Genomic DNA, 17,152 nt, shown 5'->3' on the forward strand with positions numbered 1-17,152 from the left:
CACAGGGGCTTGGAGCAAGCTGCTCCAGTGGAAGGGGTCCCTGCCCGTGGCAGGGGTTGGAGCTGGAGGAGCTTTAAGGGCCCTTCTGACACAAACCGTTCCATGGTTCCAACCAGCTCTCCCCTGAACGTACAGGAATCCCAGGAAAGCTTTTTCCAGGGCAGGTGCCTATTGTGTGGACAGCAAGTTGGGTCAGGTGAATCCCAGCACGGCAGCCTCTTCACAGAGGTGCATTATTCTGTAGTGCTGTGGGTACTAAACATGGAGCATCTCCATGGAGCATCTCCTTGGAGCATGTGGGGTTTGTTTGCTGTGCTCTCGGGGGCTTCTCTCAGAGGAGCTGCCAGAGTCTGAGCACTCTCGACACTGGGGGTGCCGCTGCGTGTGCCGTTGCCACTGACTGGTTCTCCTCAGGTTTATGGTGGCAAAGCCTTCAGGAGGAACCAGCGATGACTCTCCCATGTGAAGTCGGGGAATTTTGTGGTGTCCGTGTGCTCTGAGGTGCTGACCTCTGGAGGCTCAGAAGCAGCGCTGAGGTTGCTGTGAGTCTGTCCTGTTTGCTGGTCTGCGGCAGCAGGCACAGGAGAATGAAACCCTTCCTGGACGCAGTGTTTCAATTTGGAGGTTCAGTCTTCGAACACGATAGCGGTGTCTGTAAAGAAAGGCTAAACACACACACCCGCACACATGCGCACACACACTCCGCTTTCACGAGTCGTTCCACTTTATTCACTCAGGCATGGTAATATACAGCACACAAATACGGGTCCGAGCCGTGAAGCCAAACAGAAACCACATCATTCCCAGTGACTGTTTTCAGTCACTATAAATTCCATTCTATAAACAATCACTCCCCAGCCTCCTTCCCAGCCCGACCTTGCATCCAAACACTCCTTGGCTTACTCAAGACCCAGGGGCACTATCAGCAATTATTCTTCTTTAATTATCCGCATAGCGGGAACAGGAGGGGTTGCAGTTCCCACACATGATTCTGAGCATGGTATCTCCATCACCTCAAGAGGAGATTTGGTTCATTTCTCCCATTCCATCCCACTTGCTCATTGCAGTCCACCTGTCCCACAGAAATCGTTTTGAGTTGATGGTGGACCCAGAACTTCAATAGCACAAGGTTTCATCACAGCTCTGAAACTTTCCTCAAGTTCCTCGCTGTGGAGGCCATCACGTAGAGTTGTGTTGAGCCATATGGCAGCAGGGGACAGTGTTGGAGGCCTGGCTTTACTCTGTGTGTAGTACTGGATTCTATACTGTGACTGTGTTGCTAGAGATGCCTTCATCAGCAGTACCTTCAGTGGTGGCAAGATGTGACCAGTCTCTGACAAGAATGTGGATGGTTTTTACTTCCCCATCACTGCAAGTCCCTCTCTGTGCTGCTGAGTGCACCCTGCAGCATCCCCAGCTCCCACATGGGTTGTCTTGGCTATCTGGAAACTCCAGCTTTCAGTGAGTGGCCTGGATGTCAGGTAGCTCTGAGGACTCCTTTTAGTAACAGAAAGACCATGAGCAAATGTGGTTAAGTAGCTTGGTGGACCGTGTTTTCATCCTGAGCTGTGGCCAGGTCCTTACCCACTGCAAAACCTTGAGTCCTGGTTACATACGAGTCTTTTACATCCTCAAATGGAGGGATTTTCTCTTAGTTCTCTGAGCATGTGTCTCAGTAGAGTTTCCACATAGCTTTTAGTGGGAAAATGAAGAGCATCTTCTCCCATTGCTCCTGTCAGGGCTCTCTGGGTATGGCTTTTTCCATCAATGAGTTACTCTGTTGCACAGTGAAACTGTAAGTTTGGGCTGATCTTCTTCCTGAGCCAGCTTTTGAACCCACAGTGGGGTGTTCTCTTCTCTGTAGAGGCACAAAAGTGCTGGTTGGAAGGGTTCTTTGGGATCCTGCTCTGAGAAAGACTACATCAGGTCAACTGTGGCTCTGTCCAGCCAAGCGTTGGGAACCTTCTGTAGGAAACCATGTGCATGTTGGTGCTGCTCTGGTCCCTCTGGTGGCCTGCTGTGGAGCCCTTCTGTGCTCCTGGAGTCTCGTTCTTTATCTAGAGTCTGAGCCCAGCCTGAGCCTCCCAAACCACAGTCTGTGGCTACTGGCCATGTTCGTTACATGAGCTGCTCCTTCAGGAGCAGTTCAGCTCAGTCATCTCTGTAAGTCCCTGTGAGCAGTCACAGGCTCCTAGCTGGCTTTTTGTTGTGGGATCTGGGTCTGGAGCCTCTTCAGTGTGTTCCCATCTCTTGAACTCAGTGGCTGAAAACTGAGCACAGTATTCCAGTGCAGCCTCCCCAGCGCTGAGGGGAAAGGGTGATAACTCCCCTCAGGCTGCTGGGCCGGCTGGGAGCCCAGCCTTGTTCAACAGGAGCGTGTGTTACAGGCTCCTAGTCAGGGCAGAAGCTGTAGAATCATGGAATGGTTTGGACTGGGAGGGACCTTAAAGCTCCTCCAGCTCCAACCCCTGCCACGGGCAGGGACCCCTTCCACTGGAGCAGCTTGCTCCAAGCCCCTGTGTCCAACCTGGCCTTGAGCACTGCCAGGGATGGGGCAGCCACAGCTTCTCTGGGCACCCTGTGCCAGCGCCTCAGCACCCTCACAGGGAAGAGCTTCTGCCTAAGAGCTCATCTCAGTCTCCCCTCGGGCAGGTTCAAGCCATTCCCCTTGGCCTGTCCCTACAGGCCCTTGTCCCAAGTCCCTCTCCAGGTTTCCTGCAGCCCCTTTAGGCACTGGAGCTGCTCTCAGGTCTCCCCTTCAGGAGCCTTCTCTTCTCCAGGCTGACCCAGCTCTTTCAGCCTTTCCTCATAGAAGAGATGCTCCATCTCTCCGGCCATTTTTGTGTCTCTCCTCTTGAACTCTTCCAATGGATGCAGCAGCTGTTGCAAAGAACCTGTTGCTTTCCCACTACTGGCTGTCTATCTTATATTGTCTGTCAGGCTCCAAGGTCTGTGAGCACACTTTGTCCATGAGCACTGAGACACAGCACAGAGTTAAGCACTTTGGTCACACCTGTATTGGCCACGACTGATTTTTCATCAGCACACTCACATTTTCCCAAACTTCCTTTTGGTGCCAGTGAACCCCAGAAGATGTCTGTGTTCTACTGAATGTCTTCTGATATAGTCTTTGCTCCAGCTGGGCTTTGGCCTTCCTGATCCTGCGCTTTGTGCTTGAGCATTGTTTTCATTGCTTTGGTTACCTGTCATTGTTTCTCCTCACATGTTTTGTTTCAGGTCATTAAGAAGCTTGATTTCTCCCCAGGCTGCCCCTCTGCAAAGTGCCTAAATGACAGGGGAGGTGGGTTGTTACTGACATTCAACAACTTCTCTTTGCAAAGCATCCACCCCTTCCCTTCAGGGTCTTCTCAGGGAGCTGAAGTCTGTCCTGAGCCTCCTCCAGGTGCTCCGTGCAGCCACCTCGCCCTTGCTGCCCCATCACCACATTCCCCACCAGTTTTGCCCTCTTGGTGAGCAGCAGGTCAAGCAGAGATCACCTCTAGCAGGCAGTGTTTGTTTTGTTTGGAAATTGTCACCAGTGGTCTGGGATCCTCCTGGGTTCCCTGGCAGTGATCCGTTGCCTTCCCAGCAGACATCTGGACAGTTGAAATCCTGGAGAGAATAAGAACTTGCAAGACTTTCACTAGTTGTTTGTGGATGACCTCACCCACCGCCTCCTCTTGGGTGATGGTGACAGACCCCGCTGCTCCTCTCCTACCCTCAGGAGGCAGGTGTTAGACACATGTATTAGGCAGGTATGGGTTAGATCTTAGGCAGAAGCTCTTCCCTGTGAGGGTGCTGAGGCGCTGGCACAGGGTGCCCAGAGAAGCTGTGGCTGCCCCATCCCTGGCAGTGTTCAAGGCCAGGTTGGACACAGGGGCTTGGAGCAAGCTGCTCTAGTGAACCTTTACTGGAATACTTCCTCCAGACCTTCCTCTGATCTCTGGGCTTAGGTCCCCATTCTCTGATGACCCAGTTTAAAGCCATTCTCTGCACTGCAGCAAGGGTGGTTGCTGAGGTGTTCTTCCCTCTCGCAGTTACACAGGGTCTTTCTCTTCCTGACAATCTTCTGTCATCCCCCAGTGGGGCACTAGGATCAGGGAAGCTCTCTCACAGTGGGCAGCATCAGCTGCAGGGCCAGGCATGGCTCTGGCAGACGTGTGTGCTCCAGTGGGTCTGTACTTCAGCCTGAAGAGTTTTTGGGGACAGACTGTTGAGAATGGAGCTGGAACACGCTCTTGCTGTGTCTCAAGGGCCTATGGCCCCAAAGCCTTGCAGACTTCAAGCTACTCAGTGTGTTCCCTGAATGTGTCACTGTGACCCACCTGGATGAGCAGCAAGGGGTAGTGATCAGAAGGACAGGGTCTCCAAATCATTCCACAGCACTGCCAATGCAGTGGGGCAGGCAGCAAACCTTCCAGGATAGTAGTTCTGGCTGGCATATGGTGTCTGTGTCCCATGTCTGGTGACAGCCTTCACTGTGACAATACCAAGGGATGCGGTAGATAGCAGAAGACCTGCTTATGCTTCCTCACTCTTTCAGCACAAGGTCACCCGGCAGAACTACTGAAGGTTTTTCACCAGGGTGGCCTCTGATTTGTGTGGCTCCTTTCCTGAATTCTGTTCTTCTAAGGCAGAGCTCTCTCTGCATTTAAATGTGTTTTGTTCTTCTTTATTGTAGAATCATAGAACGATTGGGGTTGGAAAGGCCCATAAGATAAACTAGTTCTAGCCCTCTGCCATGGGCAGGGATGCCTCACACCACACTATGTCACCCAAGGCTCTGTCCAGCCTGGCCTTGAGCATCGCCAGGAATGGAGCATTTACCACTTCTCTGGACAGGCTGTTCCTTATCCATTTGACAAATCCTGTTCAGAAGTCACCTGCATTTCCCACCCTCTGCAGGAGAGGTGTCCCAGGAGGCAGCATCTGAGTGCCGAGACTCCTGCAGGAGAGCAGCAGGGCATGATTGGGTGGCTGAGGTGGAGCTGCCGGCAGCTCTCTGTGTTATCCTAGAAGTGGATACATCACCCAGTGCTGGTTTCAGGTCATTAGATTTATACATAAGAGGTACAAGGTGGAACGCTCCCAGTTACAATGATTGCTCAGTAATCTACTACTACTGCTGTCAGTAATTGTTGTGTCTTTCCTGCTAATCACTGTCCATGGGGGTCTCTTGATGGTCATCGGTGGTCATTTAATGAGGTTTCTCCCCAGAAATTCTCTGCCAGGATCAGCCATCAGTCTACTTCAAGCTGTTTGAATGGCCTTGATTGCAACATCAGTTTTCCTGGTTTATATCCAACAGTTCTTGGATTCAGAGCCAGGGATCTCTGCTGGTTTTACATAAACAATGCACTATCCCTCAACGTCAAACTCCAGTTACAAGGTCATCCTCACAGAAATAAACCAGTTTTGCTTGTAACATCTGGGTGTGTTTCAGTAGGGCTCAGGTGTCCTCCGGGTCACCTTTGGGAAGCATCTCCATTCTTGAGTTCCCTGTATACTCAGGGAATTCCCATGTCAATGCCAGCGCTGCAGCCGTTAGGTAGGACACAGGGTTGGAGAGGTTCCATCACCTCCGTGGCCAGGAGCTGTCTTCTGCTGTCACCTCTTTGGTTTGGTGCTGCTGCATGGTGTGAACTGCCAAGGAAGGATGCACATAGGTAGGTGGGTTGAAGTGGAAAGGAGCACTAGGAATTTTGAGGAATTCAGTATTCACAGTCACAATACCTGAGCTCCTTTGCTCAGAGCTGAACAGCTTGGCAGGGTGTAGGGGTAGGTGGGTTTACTCTTGTGTGCCTCACTTGGACAGTCTGGGTCAAGAAACCTGCAGATGCTGCTGAAGCAAAGGGTGCCTGTGCTTTGGCTGAGGATATGTCCTCGGCCAGAGACTGGAGGGGCTTGTGGACAGTACATGTGGAGGTGCTCTGCTCACTGGTAGAGGTTTTCAGAGGGCAAGGAAAGTGGATGTGGCTGTTAAAATGTGGTCTAGCTGGATAAAATGCAGCGACACAAAGATGTGGCTTTTCTTGAGGGAAGGCTCCAAGCTGCAGGGATTGAGGTGGCCATGCAGAGAACAGCAACAGGCTGTGTTGAGATACCTTTGAATGAGGTGGGATGTGAATGCAGTAGCTGCTGCAGACGGCACCTGGTGACAGCCTCTCCAAACCCATCACCAGCATGAAAGACAAGGCAATGACACCCTTGTGCAGTTAGTGCTTGCCTGGCTTGCTGCAGTCAGTGAGGCAGTGCCAGGCTGTGGAAGTGTCAGCATCTGGGACAAGATGAGACCTGTCAGGGTGTGGGGTTTGCAATTCCTGCCATGTCTGACCGGTATTGAAGAGCACAGCCCATAGTGTTGAGCCATGTCTTCAATCTGAGCCTGGCAGGGTTTAGAGCCTGGATTTTTTCCCTTGAGGAGCTTGTAACAAGTGATGTGAACAACAGCCTTTGGACTTACACTTCCATTTTATACATATGTTGAGCATGCATGTGTCTGCACATAGGATTTACGGACATTAGATACAAAACTGGGTATAAATTTGTGGATATTGTCATTATTTGGGGCTTTATTTCACAGTCATACAAAAGCATTGTTAAAATTACAATTAGCAACTGACAAGGGATCTCAGTGCCAAAGCCAGGTGTGTGGGCAGGGAAAGGCTGCTGGGGCAGTGTCTGCACTGGGGATGAAGGGACCCCGCAGTCACCTTTCCCTGTGGGTAAAGAGAAAACCTGCTGGGGCAGAGACTGGTTCAACAGGGAAACATTTCCTGAATGTCTCTTCTGCCTCTAGTGAAATACTGTTGCTGTGGGATACACGCAAGAGGGACACGGAGCTGTTGGAGCGAGTCCAGAGAAGGACATGAAGGTGCTGGCTGACCATGAGCTGCTCTGCCTGCAGAGACCAAATACATGTGGAGATGGAATGTGGGGCAGTGAATTCATCTGACCTAGCCTGGGGTCTGCCTTAGAATGTGACAAGTTTGGCAGATTCTGAAGGGGGGCTTTGGACAAGGGATGAAGGGACAGGATAAGAAGAATGGCTTGAACCTGCCAGAGGGAAGACTGAGCTGAGCTCTTAGGCAGAAGCTCTTCCCTGTGAGGGTGCTGAGGCGCTGGCACAGGGTGCCCAGAGAAGCTGTGGCTGCCCCATCCCTGGCAGTGTTCAAGGCCAGGTTGGACACAGGGGCTTGGAGCAAGCTGCTCTAGTGGAAGGGGTTCCTGCCCGTGGCAGGGGTTGGAGCTGGAAGAACTGTTCCTTTCCAGCCCAACCATCCCATGATTCTGTGAATTTCATTTCACACGTTTGAAAGCAGAATCGGTTGCTCAGTGGCACTGTACAGGTGTAGCAGCAGATCCAGTTGTGGGGCCCTGATCATGTGCAGAGCATGGCAGCAGCCTGGAGCATCTCATGGACAAGAGTGAGACCTTTGTCTGAACCTCAGTTTCTCATAGTTGGGTACATCAATTTGACATAATTAACGCAATCAAAGGGTTATGTGAGGACACGCTGCTAAATGCAGTCCAGAAATCAAGGCGGGGGAAATCTGCTGGGCCATCACCCACTTGAGTGAAATAATGAAGGAGCAGTTAAATATTGCTTACAGACACACATATCCCCTTCTTGCTGGAAAGGTTAGCAAGGGAAGGAGAAGGAAATGTGGTTAATTTGAGCTGGAGTGTGTAGGAGGTTGATAAGGGGAGCCAAAGGAAATATCAAAGGCCGATATGTAAAGATAATAAGAAATTTTGGAGCATTAGAAGGGAAAAAAAGTCTGGTAGAGATCCATTTCTATATGTAAATGATGAAATTGTATATTCTGGTGCAAAAGAAGAAAAAAAGGCAGAAATGTTCTGCGCTGAGTTTGGAACAAATCAGGAAGATGTATCTATCCATATGATGTGCTTGGAACAGAAAGTTTCCCAGCTGTAACCAAGGAGAAAGTGAGATAGTATTTGCTAAAAATAAAGCTACTCAAATTAACAGGCTTGAATAACAAATCCCAAGTGTCGAGGAGCCTGGTGAAGAGCTGCTTCGGGTGCCTTCTAATCTTGGGCTCCATGAGCTCCCCAAGAGCTGGTAGAGGGCTACTGCTGTTCTGTATGCCGGGGTGTAAAATAGGTGATTGTGGAAACAAGAGCTCGTTTAGCTCAGCATTGATGCTGGAGAAAGTAACGAAGTGATTCATGGGGAGCACAATCAACAAAGAATTAGGGAAGGAAAGATTGGATGAACAGCGTGCAGTGTGGTGCCATGGGAGGTGGGAGCAAACATGGTGTCTTCTCTTGAGAGCACCATGGGACTGGTCAAAGGAAGGCCTATGGTCACAAAGGTTTGACTCCCTTAATAACCACATGGCTCATGTATAAATGAACTCACAATAAACATAGCTTAGAAGCGCTGTGAAGTGAAGCAGGGGGACATTGCCAAAAGCATCTGCTAAGGGGAAGGTACAAGCAGGGCCATCACCATCAAGGTCTCTTTACATTTTTGGTGCCTACAGCTCAACATTCCTGTCAGTGTTTCAAAATAGTGCCAAATCCCCAGGTTGAGAGGACCGCAGGTACCAGACAGAGGGGATAGCTGATGCTGGAGGAACTGCTGCAGAGGGATCCGACTTTCCTGCTGAAGCAGACCCATCCCGGGTGAGGACGTGTCTGCAAGCAGGGAATGTAGGTTACAGAATGTGAAATCACCCTGGAAAATTGTAATTCAGTGAAGGACATAGGTTTCTCCAAGATAATTGTGTTACTGTTCATTTGATTGAGTAGGATGTGGCAGAGATTTAGCGTATGTAAAGGACAAACTTCCCCGGTTCTGTGGACTCGCCTGTGCTGGTTGCAGCTTCAGAAGATCACTAGAACATCACTTTGTGCAAGTCAGACATACGCACCTATGGTCTGATGTCACCAAGTGGGATTCTAAAAGGCCCTCAGGGTGATTCACAGGCTGAAAGAGGAATTGAGGCATCCTGCTCAGGATCCTGAAGGAGGGCTGATGGGGGCAGCAGCTCTGCCTGGTGGGTGCCTAATTCCATCACCCAGCTTGGAGGAGACAGCTCACTGCAGATCTGGGGGCATGTGCAGAAGATCCCCAGGATAACCACAATCATGGATTTTAGTGAAACAACGTTTCAAAGCACTTCTGCACCAGTAAACCCTATGATTGGAGAATGACATTGCCTGGAGAGGTGGGAAAGACAGTTTAGGGTTCAAGTTCTCAGAAGGAGCATTTTAGGGTGTGGATAATCTTGCAGCTTGTCTCCAGGTTGAGCACTTTGAAATGCTGAAAGGGTGAAGTTGTCAGAAGCCCTCTGCTCTGCTCTCTGGAGGGATGGACAGGTTTGTTCTTGTCGGTGAAGGTTGATCCCCAAGTCCCCAGGCCCAGCTGTCTGTGCTTGTCCTGGTTGATGGACCCATTGCTCTCCTGGTGGGTGGCTGTGATGGAGCTCTGGGGTAGAACAAACCTAATTCAAACTTCAGAGCTTACGTTCATTTAAGTAACAACTTGTTCCTTGGACATGTATGATTCAGGTGATTCATTGTCAGGTCAGGCTTCTTCTGTACAGATACCACATAAGGAAGGTGCAGACAGATACCATCACATCACGTGTGGTTCTTCCAGTCTTTCCTCAGAACTCAACTTGGCCTTTCTCATTTTCTGAGAATACTGTGCATTTCTCAAAGCTGCCTCTCACTCATCAACATAATTTGGGTTTTGAAGTGTCCAGAATGGACCGGAGCATGCTTGCTGAAGCTGTGGTGATAGCACCTTCACCCTCCTCCAACAATCAAACACTACATTGTAGTGCATTGTAGATACTGGTGGCCATTAAAGGATTCCTTCCTTCACAGGGACAGTGGCAATACAAGATGCTGTTAATTAAGGAGATCACATGTCCCTGGCTGTTTCCCATGTGCCTTCCAGCATCCAGCATCGTTGTACTGAGGGCATTAGCAGGAATGACCCTGCTCAGCCATCTTAGTGTCTGTGCATGGACCTATTCCCAAGGAATTCATCTGATCTCTCTCCAGATCTGCCAGCACTGTCCACCTCAGGCCTCCCATGGCAGTGAGCTCCAGAAGACCATTGCATGCTGCATAAAGACTTCTTGCTCTTGTCTGGTTTCACCTGATCTGCCACTAGTCCCACTGAGAGCCCTGTCCTGACACTGCAGGATGTAGTGAACAGCAGTGCTGCCTTTGCTGGGGCCTCTGCCTTGGGGAGTTCTGTAAGCCTTGGCCATGCACATGCTTCAGCCTTCTCTTCCCCAGCTGCAGTCCCAGCCTTCCCAGTCTGTCTCATTGGCCAGTTTCTCTATTCCCTTGACCATCTTGGTTGCTCTTCTCTAGTTCTACCACTTCTTCCTTGAGCTGCTGATCCAGACTTGCACACAGCACCGAAGCTATGCATGTGCAGGGTCAGCACAGATGACGTTCCCCAACTTGGTTTCACTCTCTGCCATGATATATTTTCTTGGCTGCTGTTGTGCATGGAGCCCATGACTTTTGAGACCAGTCGGTGTCAGCTCCAAGTCTTGTCTGGAGCTGCACCCACCAAGTCTGTATTCAGCATCAGCATAAATTCAGAGGGCTCTTCCCTACAAGCATTACTCTGCATCTATTTGCATGATGGCCTATCTGCCACCTTTTGCCCTCTCACTTGGTTTGGGAATCCTCCTGGATGCACCATTTGGCTCCTCAGAAGGTAGTTGCAGCAGTTTATAATGCCCAGACTTTGATATTGTGTCTCCACATCTGTGTGTATGTTCTTTTATGTTTTGTAGACCTTTTCTGCATGATTTTATCTCCTGTCCTCTTCCAGGCCAAATGCACATCTCCAAGAGCAGGGCATCTTCATTAGGCAGTTGTTGGAATTCATTATTGCTGGATCACATTGAGTCACGGGTCCACCGCTGTCCAGTCTTTCTCATCCCAACACCTCCCCAGTTGAAGGCCAGCAGTGATGTGGAATGTGTAGTTCAATGGGCAGGACTCCCAGCTGCTGGTCTTCTTGAAGGTTCATCTCTTCACTTCATAGACTGGGACCAAAAACTGATTTGTGGGTCTGTGTCTCAGGCATCCCTCGTGTAGCTCCAGCATCATCAGACAGCCCTGTGCTGTCAGCTGCAGAGATCCTCCGTACACAGGTCTGCTCAGGGGCTGGAACACCGCTTGATTTATTTTGCTGCCTCGTCCTTTTATGTCTAAGTGCTTTATTGCCCCTGTGGGAGATGGTTTTGTGCTCCTGAGAGCACAGTTCTGATGTTCCTTACTGCTGCAGGTGGGGATGGCCTGGCTGAGACCGTCGCCCAATCTATTAGAGCAGCTTGCTCCAAGCCCCTGTGTCCAGCCTGCCCTTGAACACTGCCAGGGATGGGGCAGCCACAGGTTCTCTGGGCACCCTGTGCCAGCACCTCAGCACCCTCACAGGGAAGAGCTTCTGCCTAAGAGCTCATCTCAGTCTCCCCTCGGGCAGGTTCAAGCCATTCCCCTTGGCCTGTCCCTATGGGCCCGTGTCCAAAGCCCCTCTCCAGCTTTCCTGCAGCCCCTTTAGGCACTGGAGCTGCTCTCAGGTCTCCCCTTCAGGAGCCTTCTCTTCTCCAGGCTGCCCCAGCCCAGCTCTCTCAGCCTGGCTCCAGAGCAGAGCTGCTCCAGCCCTCGCAGCATCTCCATGGCCTCCTCTGGACTTGCTCCAACAGCTCCACGTCCCTCTTGTGCTGCTGCCCCAGAGCTGGATCAGGGCTGCAGGGGAGGTCTCCCCAGAGAGCAGCAGAGGGGGAAAATCATGACCTGGGGGTCATGCTCTGGGGGTGCTGACGGCTTCCCCTTGGGCACCTCGCTCTGTGTCTGTTGCCACCAGCAGCTCACTGCTGGTGTCTGACCTCCCTCCCACTGCAGAACAGTGGCTGCACATGACCACTGGTTCCCTCGGTGGTGGTGAGAGCTCAGCTCCCTGCAGGTTACAGCCGCTGGGAGCTCATTTTCTGGTGCTGTGTTGGTTCAGGGCAGATTTGAAGCTGAAAGAGAACTGAAAATCTTCCCACCCTCATCTCAGTGGGGTAACCTCATGAGACATGCATTTCTCTTTGTATTTTGAATTCTTCAGGAGCATCTGTTAGAGAAACTTTGCTGTTGGTTTAGCCAAAGTTGTTTGCAGTTGGAGGGTTCTGTAGTTTATGTTCTTGACCATCAGCAGGAATTGGGGATAAATCAGGGTTTCATATTTCTCAGGAATTGTTTTTTTCTGTACGTTATTGCTTAGTGCAAGCAACTGTCTGACCAGTCTCCCTGTGATCAGCTTAACTGTAACATCCATTCATCACCTTCTAGGTTACTGTAGCCTCTTGACTGCTTCTCTTACCTGCTTTCTGCAATATGTTACTCCTTGAACTACAGTTCCTCAGCTTTGAGCGCATCCTTGGATTTACTCCATCTTTCACAGAAAAGACCTGGGGACTTGGGACACCTTTCATGTGCTGTTCCCTCTGTTTTAAACAATGCAGAGGTGTTTGTTTTCCCAAAGGACAGACTCCTCATACTCCCACACCAGTGACCAAGCTGTCCTTTGCAGACTGGGGAACTTCACCCAGCTCTGGCACATTTCTGGCCACTTTGGTTGTGGCTTTGGGTTGATGTCCTCTGGCCAAGGAGGTTTCAGAGAGTCGCAGCATCAAGTCAGGGCTCCCGAGCAAGCATGGCACAGGGACTCTCTGCTTACTGGCCAGTGTCATGTCCTTCTTGTCCTTCACAGCTGGGCTTTAGTGTGCTGGGTAAAGCTGGTGTTGATCTCCCTGAGCTGCTCCAGACAGCCAAGGAGCACCCAGCAGAAGATGAAGATGCGCAGTGAGGTTGGCATCTTACAGCTGCATGACTGCATGGGGACCTCAGAGCAGCTGCCAGTGTCTGAAGTGGGTTATGAGGATGCCTGAGACGGGACTGTAGCTTCATCAGGGACTGTAGCAGGACAGGGGGTGATGGGCTCAAACTAAAACTGAGGAAGTTCAGGTTACATCTAAGGCAGAAGCTCTTCCCTGTGAGGGTGCTGAGGCACTGGCACAGGGTGCCCAGAGAAGCTGTTGCTGCCCCATCCCTGGCAGTGTTCAAGGCCAGGTTGGACACAGGGGCTTGGAGCAAGCTGCTCTAGTGGAAGGTGTCCCTGCTCATGGCAGGGGTTGGGACTGGATCAGCTTTAAGGTCCCTCCTGACCCAAACCATTCCTTGATTCTGTGAAAAATATCTGATCTGCTGCCCATTTGGGTGGACAGGGTTGGATGATGAAAAATGAAACAGAAAGCCCAGGCATGTTTTGTCAGTGTTTGTTCTTTATTTGGAAGGGAGCAGGGTGCTGTGCACTGTCACATGCGGATGATGAAACGTCTTCCAAGCCATTAGTAACTGAAGCTGGAAGCATCTGCCAGGTGGTAATTTGTCAGTGTTTGCAGTTGGTGGCTGTGGTGCTGGGGCAGGGCCAGGATACTGGCACAGTGCTGGCATCTGGAAGGGGCAAGGGGAATGATCCCGTTGATCATAAACCTCTGAGTCTGGTGTCAGTTACTGGCAAAAAGTAACTGTTCAGATACTGCTGATGGATATAATGACCAGCAGAAACCTTCACAAAATAAGCTTTATTTCATATTTTGAGGTGTCAGGTTTGTTGGATGAATGTACCGTTGAGATGTAACAGGTTTAGTTCACCACTCTCTTAATGTCCCCATTGTAAAACCCACAGAGCAATGGGAAGTGGCTCACAAGCATACCACATAATGGGACTTGGCAAGTCCTTGTGGGTGAGGAACCATCATGAGACACGGCCTCTGGTGGATCTGTCCAGGGCTAAGCTCTAGACCTGCTGCTGCACGGTGACCAGACCCACTCTAGAGGGACCCGCAGTCATGACTGGTCTGTAAGGGACCTGCAGCCTGAGGTCGGTAGAGCAAAGGGGCTTGGTATGATGAAAGGGAGTTTATCCAAAAAAAAATATTAAGAGATGATTTAACTGGAGCAGGTTTGTGATTTCACCAAAATCAGATTTCAGGAGGGGATCCTGCCCCTCTGCTGCTCTCTGGGGAGACCCCCTGGCAGTCCTGATCCAGCTCTGGGGCAGCAGCACAAGAGGGACATGGAGCTGCTGGAGCGAGGCCAGAGGAGGCCATGGAGATGCTGCGAGGGCTGGAGCAGCTCTGCTCTGGAGCCAGGCTGAGAGAGCTGGGCTGGGGCAGCCTGGAGAAGAGAAGGCTCCTGAAGGGGAGACCTGAGAGCAGCTCCAGTGCCTGAAGGGGCTGCAGGAAAGCTGGAGAGGGGCTTGGGACAAGGGACGTAGGGACAGGCCAAGGGGAATGGCTTTAACCTGCCAGAGGGGAGACTGAGCTGAGCTCTTAGGCAGAAGCTCTTCCCTGTGAGGGTGCTGAGGCGCTGGCACAGGGTGCCCAGAGAAGCTGTGGCTGCCCCATCCCTGGCAGTGTTCAAGGGCAGGTTGGACACAGGGGCTTGGAGCAAGCTGCTCCAGTGGAAGGGGTCCCTGCCCGTGGCAGGGGTTGGAGCTGGATGGGCTTTAAGGTCCCTTCAACCCAAACTCATCCCTGTTACATCTAAACCTCTGTTACCCATGGTGAGGGTCCGTCTGTTAACACCTGTGGAGAACCTGGTGTTGGTTGGTGTTTGGTAGATATCCAAGTACTGAGATTGCATTTTCCTGTATTTCGGGGGTTTGTGTCCCAGGGGTTGTCTGACCTGTCCTCTCAGCCCAGCGCTCGTTGGCCAGGGAGCCCCAGTAGGTTATATTAGCACTAAAAACAACCACAGCAATGAGCTTCAGTTTGTGTCCTATAGACACTGGAAGGAGCAGATCAGCGTGTTGGTAGCTGGGGGAGCAGTTTGCATCTCTGCACACACGGGTGGGTGCTGTGGGGACAGGGCAGCTGCATGGGTTGGGGTTATCCCCCTCCATGTGCTCTGTGGCTCTTGCAGCACCTCTTCCAGCTCCTGCAGCAGCAGCGCAGGACTTGCAGGTCCAGAAGCCCCCCCGTGGTTGCCAAACCTCCCGGCAGCACTAGGAAGTGCCCAGTGTTTAGGGATCTGCCTTTGTGGGCAGTAGGAACAGGAGGTACCTCCTGCCACTTGCGTGCACAGGTTCACACTGATCTCGCTGCAGGTTCCTCTGCTTCTCCAGAAGGTTGTGGTCACTTGTGACATTCCACAGGGATAGCTGAAATATGAGAACATGCTGGGCTGTAAAACCAGGTGCAAAATCATCACATTTCGTGCCTGGACATCGGCCTTGCTCTGTGGCAGCCAGCCCTTACACTGCTCTCTTGTTTGTGTCCTAGGTGAATGGCGTCAACGTGGTGAAGGTGGGGCACAAGCAGGTCGTCTCCTTGATCCGGCAGGGGGGGAACCACCTGGTGATGAAGGTTGTTTCTGTCAGCCGCAAGCCAGAATCAGAAGAAGTTGTTCGGAAGAAGGGTAGGTCTGGAGTTGCGTGTTTCCCCCAGTGGGGGTTGTGTGGCCTGAATGCGAGCAGCTGTGCAGAGACCCATGGCGCTGCCAGGAGGAGCCGTAGGACAAGCCCACTGCACACACCCACAGTATGAGCCCGCTGCATTAGCCTGCTGCATGCAGGCACTGAATGAGCCTGCTGCATGCACCCACTGTATGAGCCTGCTGCATGCACCCACTGTATGAGCCTGCTTCAGGAGCGCAGCGTGAGCCCACTCGATGCACCTGCTGCATGAGCCTGCTGCATGCACCTACTACATGGGTGGGCACCATGAGGCTGTGGAGCTGCAGCTGGTGAGGAAGGAGGGCACGAGTGGACAACCGCCCATCCTGGGCATAGAAACCTCCACACGTGCAGCGCTGCCGCACCAGGATGCGCTGGTGGCTGCGGCTGGGAACAACACAGGGGCATGGGGATGGTAGTCTGGTAGCAGGGCAGCAGCAGAGCACCGCAGCTGCTGGCCAGGACACCGGTGGGTGCCATCCTCAGTCAGGCTGCAGGACACCAGCATCGTTCTCACAAGGGAGCCGCTCTCACACCTTCTCAGGAGCAGAGCTGCTTCTTGTGCCTGCGCTCTGTGGTGCCAGTGGGAGCCGGTGCTGCAGAGCAGGGACAGGGACTCCCCCTGCCCTGAGGGGTGTCAGGGTGGGCAACAGGCCCTGCGCTGGCAGGCAGGGGGTGTCATGGTAAAGAATTTACTTTGGTGTGTGAGGGGAGTTGTGATGGAGAGCTGCCCCCTCTAAATGTGCATTGTTGCAGATCTGTCCCTGTGGGGGCTTCAGGGTGGAGGATGGTGCCCACAGGAGCACAGGGGATGCCAGGGTGGAGGACAGACCCCATGGTGGTGTGGGGTGCCAGGCTGGAGCCTGTCCTCTCTCGGGCAGTTGCCGTGCCTGGGAGCTGCCCATGGCCTGGTTTCTTCTGTGGTCATGGCCAGTCTAGGGGCTGCTGGGCATGTGTGGGCCCCCAGAAGGTTCTGGTTCACCCTGCCGTTCCCAGGGCAGAGCTGAGACCATTGGCTAGAAGCGAGGCCTAAAGGAGAGTTTGGTGGTGGGCTTATGTGCTCCTGGCCTGCGGGGCAGCCCTCGGGTTGCTGGGCATCCAGCTGAGGAGTGCAGGGCCAATATGGAGGGCAGCTAGATGGGAAGCTGTCAGCTGTATGCAGCGGAGACACATCATGGCATGCAGCTATGGAAGGAAGCAGCACATCTAGGGCAGCTGGCAGCACAGGGCTGGGAGCAGCCTGTGGGGTGTGTGGGGAGGCAGCTGTGGGGCAGAGCCTGGGGGGGGGGGGGGGGAGGCACGTGGGGAGGGAGGAGGCAGCTCTGCGCTGACACCAAGAGCTGCAATTATACTGTCACAGCATGAAAGCACGAGTCAGTGGGAAAGGCTGAGGGAATCGGTGCTGGGATCACTGCTTGTTGCTCCTCCTGGTGCTTCCAGCCCTGCAGCCAGTGAGCAGCTGCCTGTCGCTGCCCATTGCTGCCTGTCGCTGTCCATCGCTGCCTGTCTCTACTGTCGCTGCCCATTGCTGCCCTGAGCCAACGGAGCTGGACGGACGCTCTTCAAAACAGGGTGCGGGGACCGGAGCCACGTCCCCACTGCAGGACCACAGCAAAAGCCCCCGCCTCAGTCCCCCCCTTCTTC

At 52.4% G+C, this 17,152-nt stretch overlaps 1 protein-coding gene across 1 annotated transcript in view; it reads left to right on the forward strand.

Moving 5' to 3' along the window:
* SHANK3 (SH3 and multiple ankyrin repeat domains 3) overlaps window positions 1–17,152 on the forward strand; it is a 313,275-nt gene that overhangs the window by 251,280 nt on the left and 44,843 nt on the right. Inside the window, 1 exon segment of the mRNA XM_057403824.1 lies at window positions 15,336–15,471. Coding sequence (XP_057259807.1) covers window positions 15,336–15,471 — 136 coding nt within the window.

The sequence above is a fragment of the Pezoporus wallicus genome, unplaced genomic scaffold, assembly GCF_028554395.1.
Source record: "Pezoporus wallicus isolate ANWC-B61680 ecotype Strahan unplaced genomic scaffold, APGP_CSIRO_Pwel_v1 contig_6978, whole genome shotgun sequence".
Classification (NCBI taxonomy): Eukaryota; Metazoa; Chordata; class Aves; order Psittaciformes; family Psittacidae; genus Pezoporus; species Pezoporus wallicus.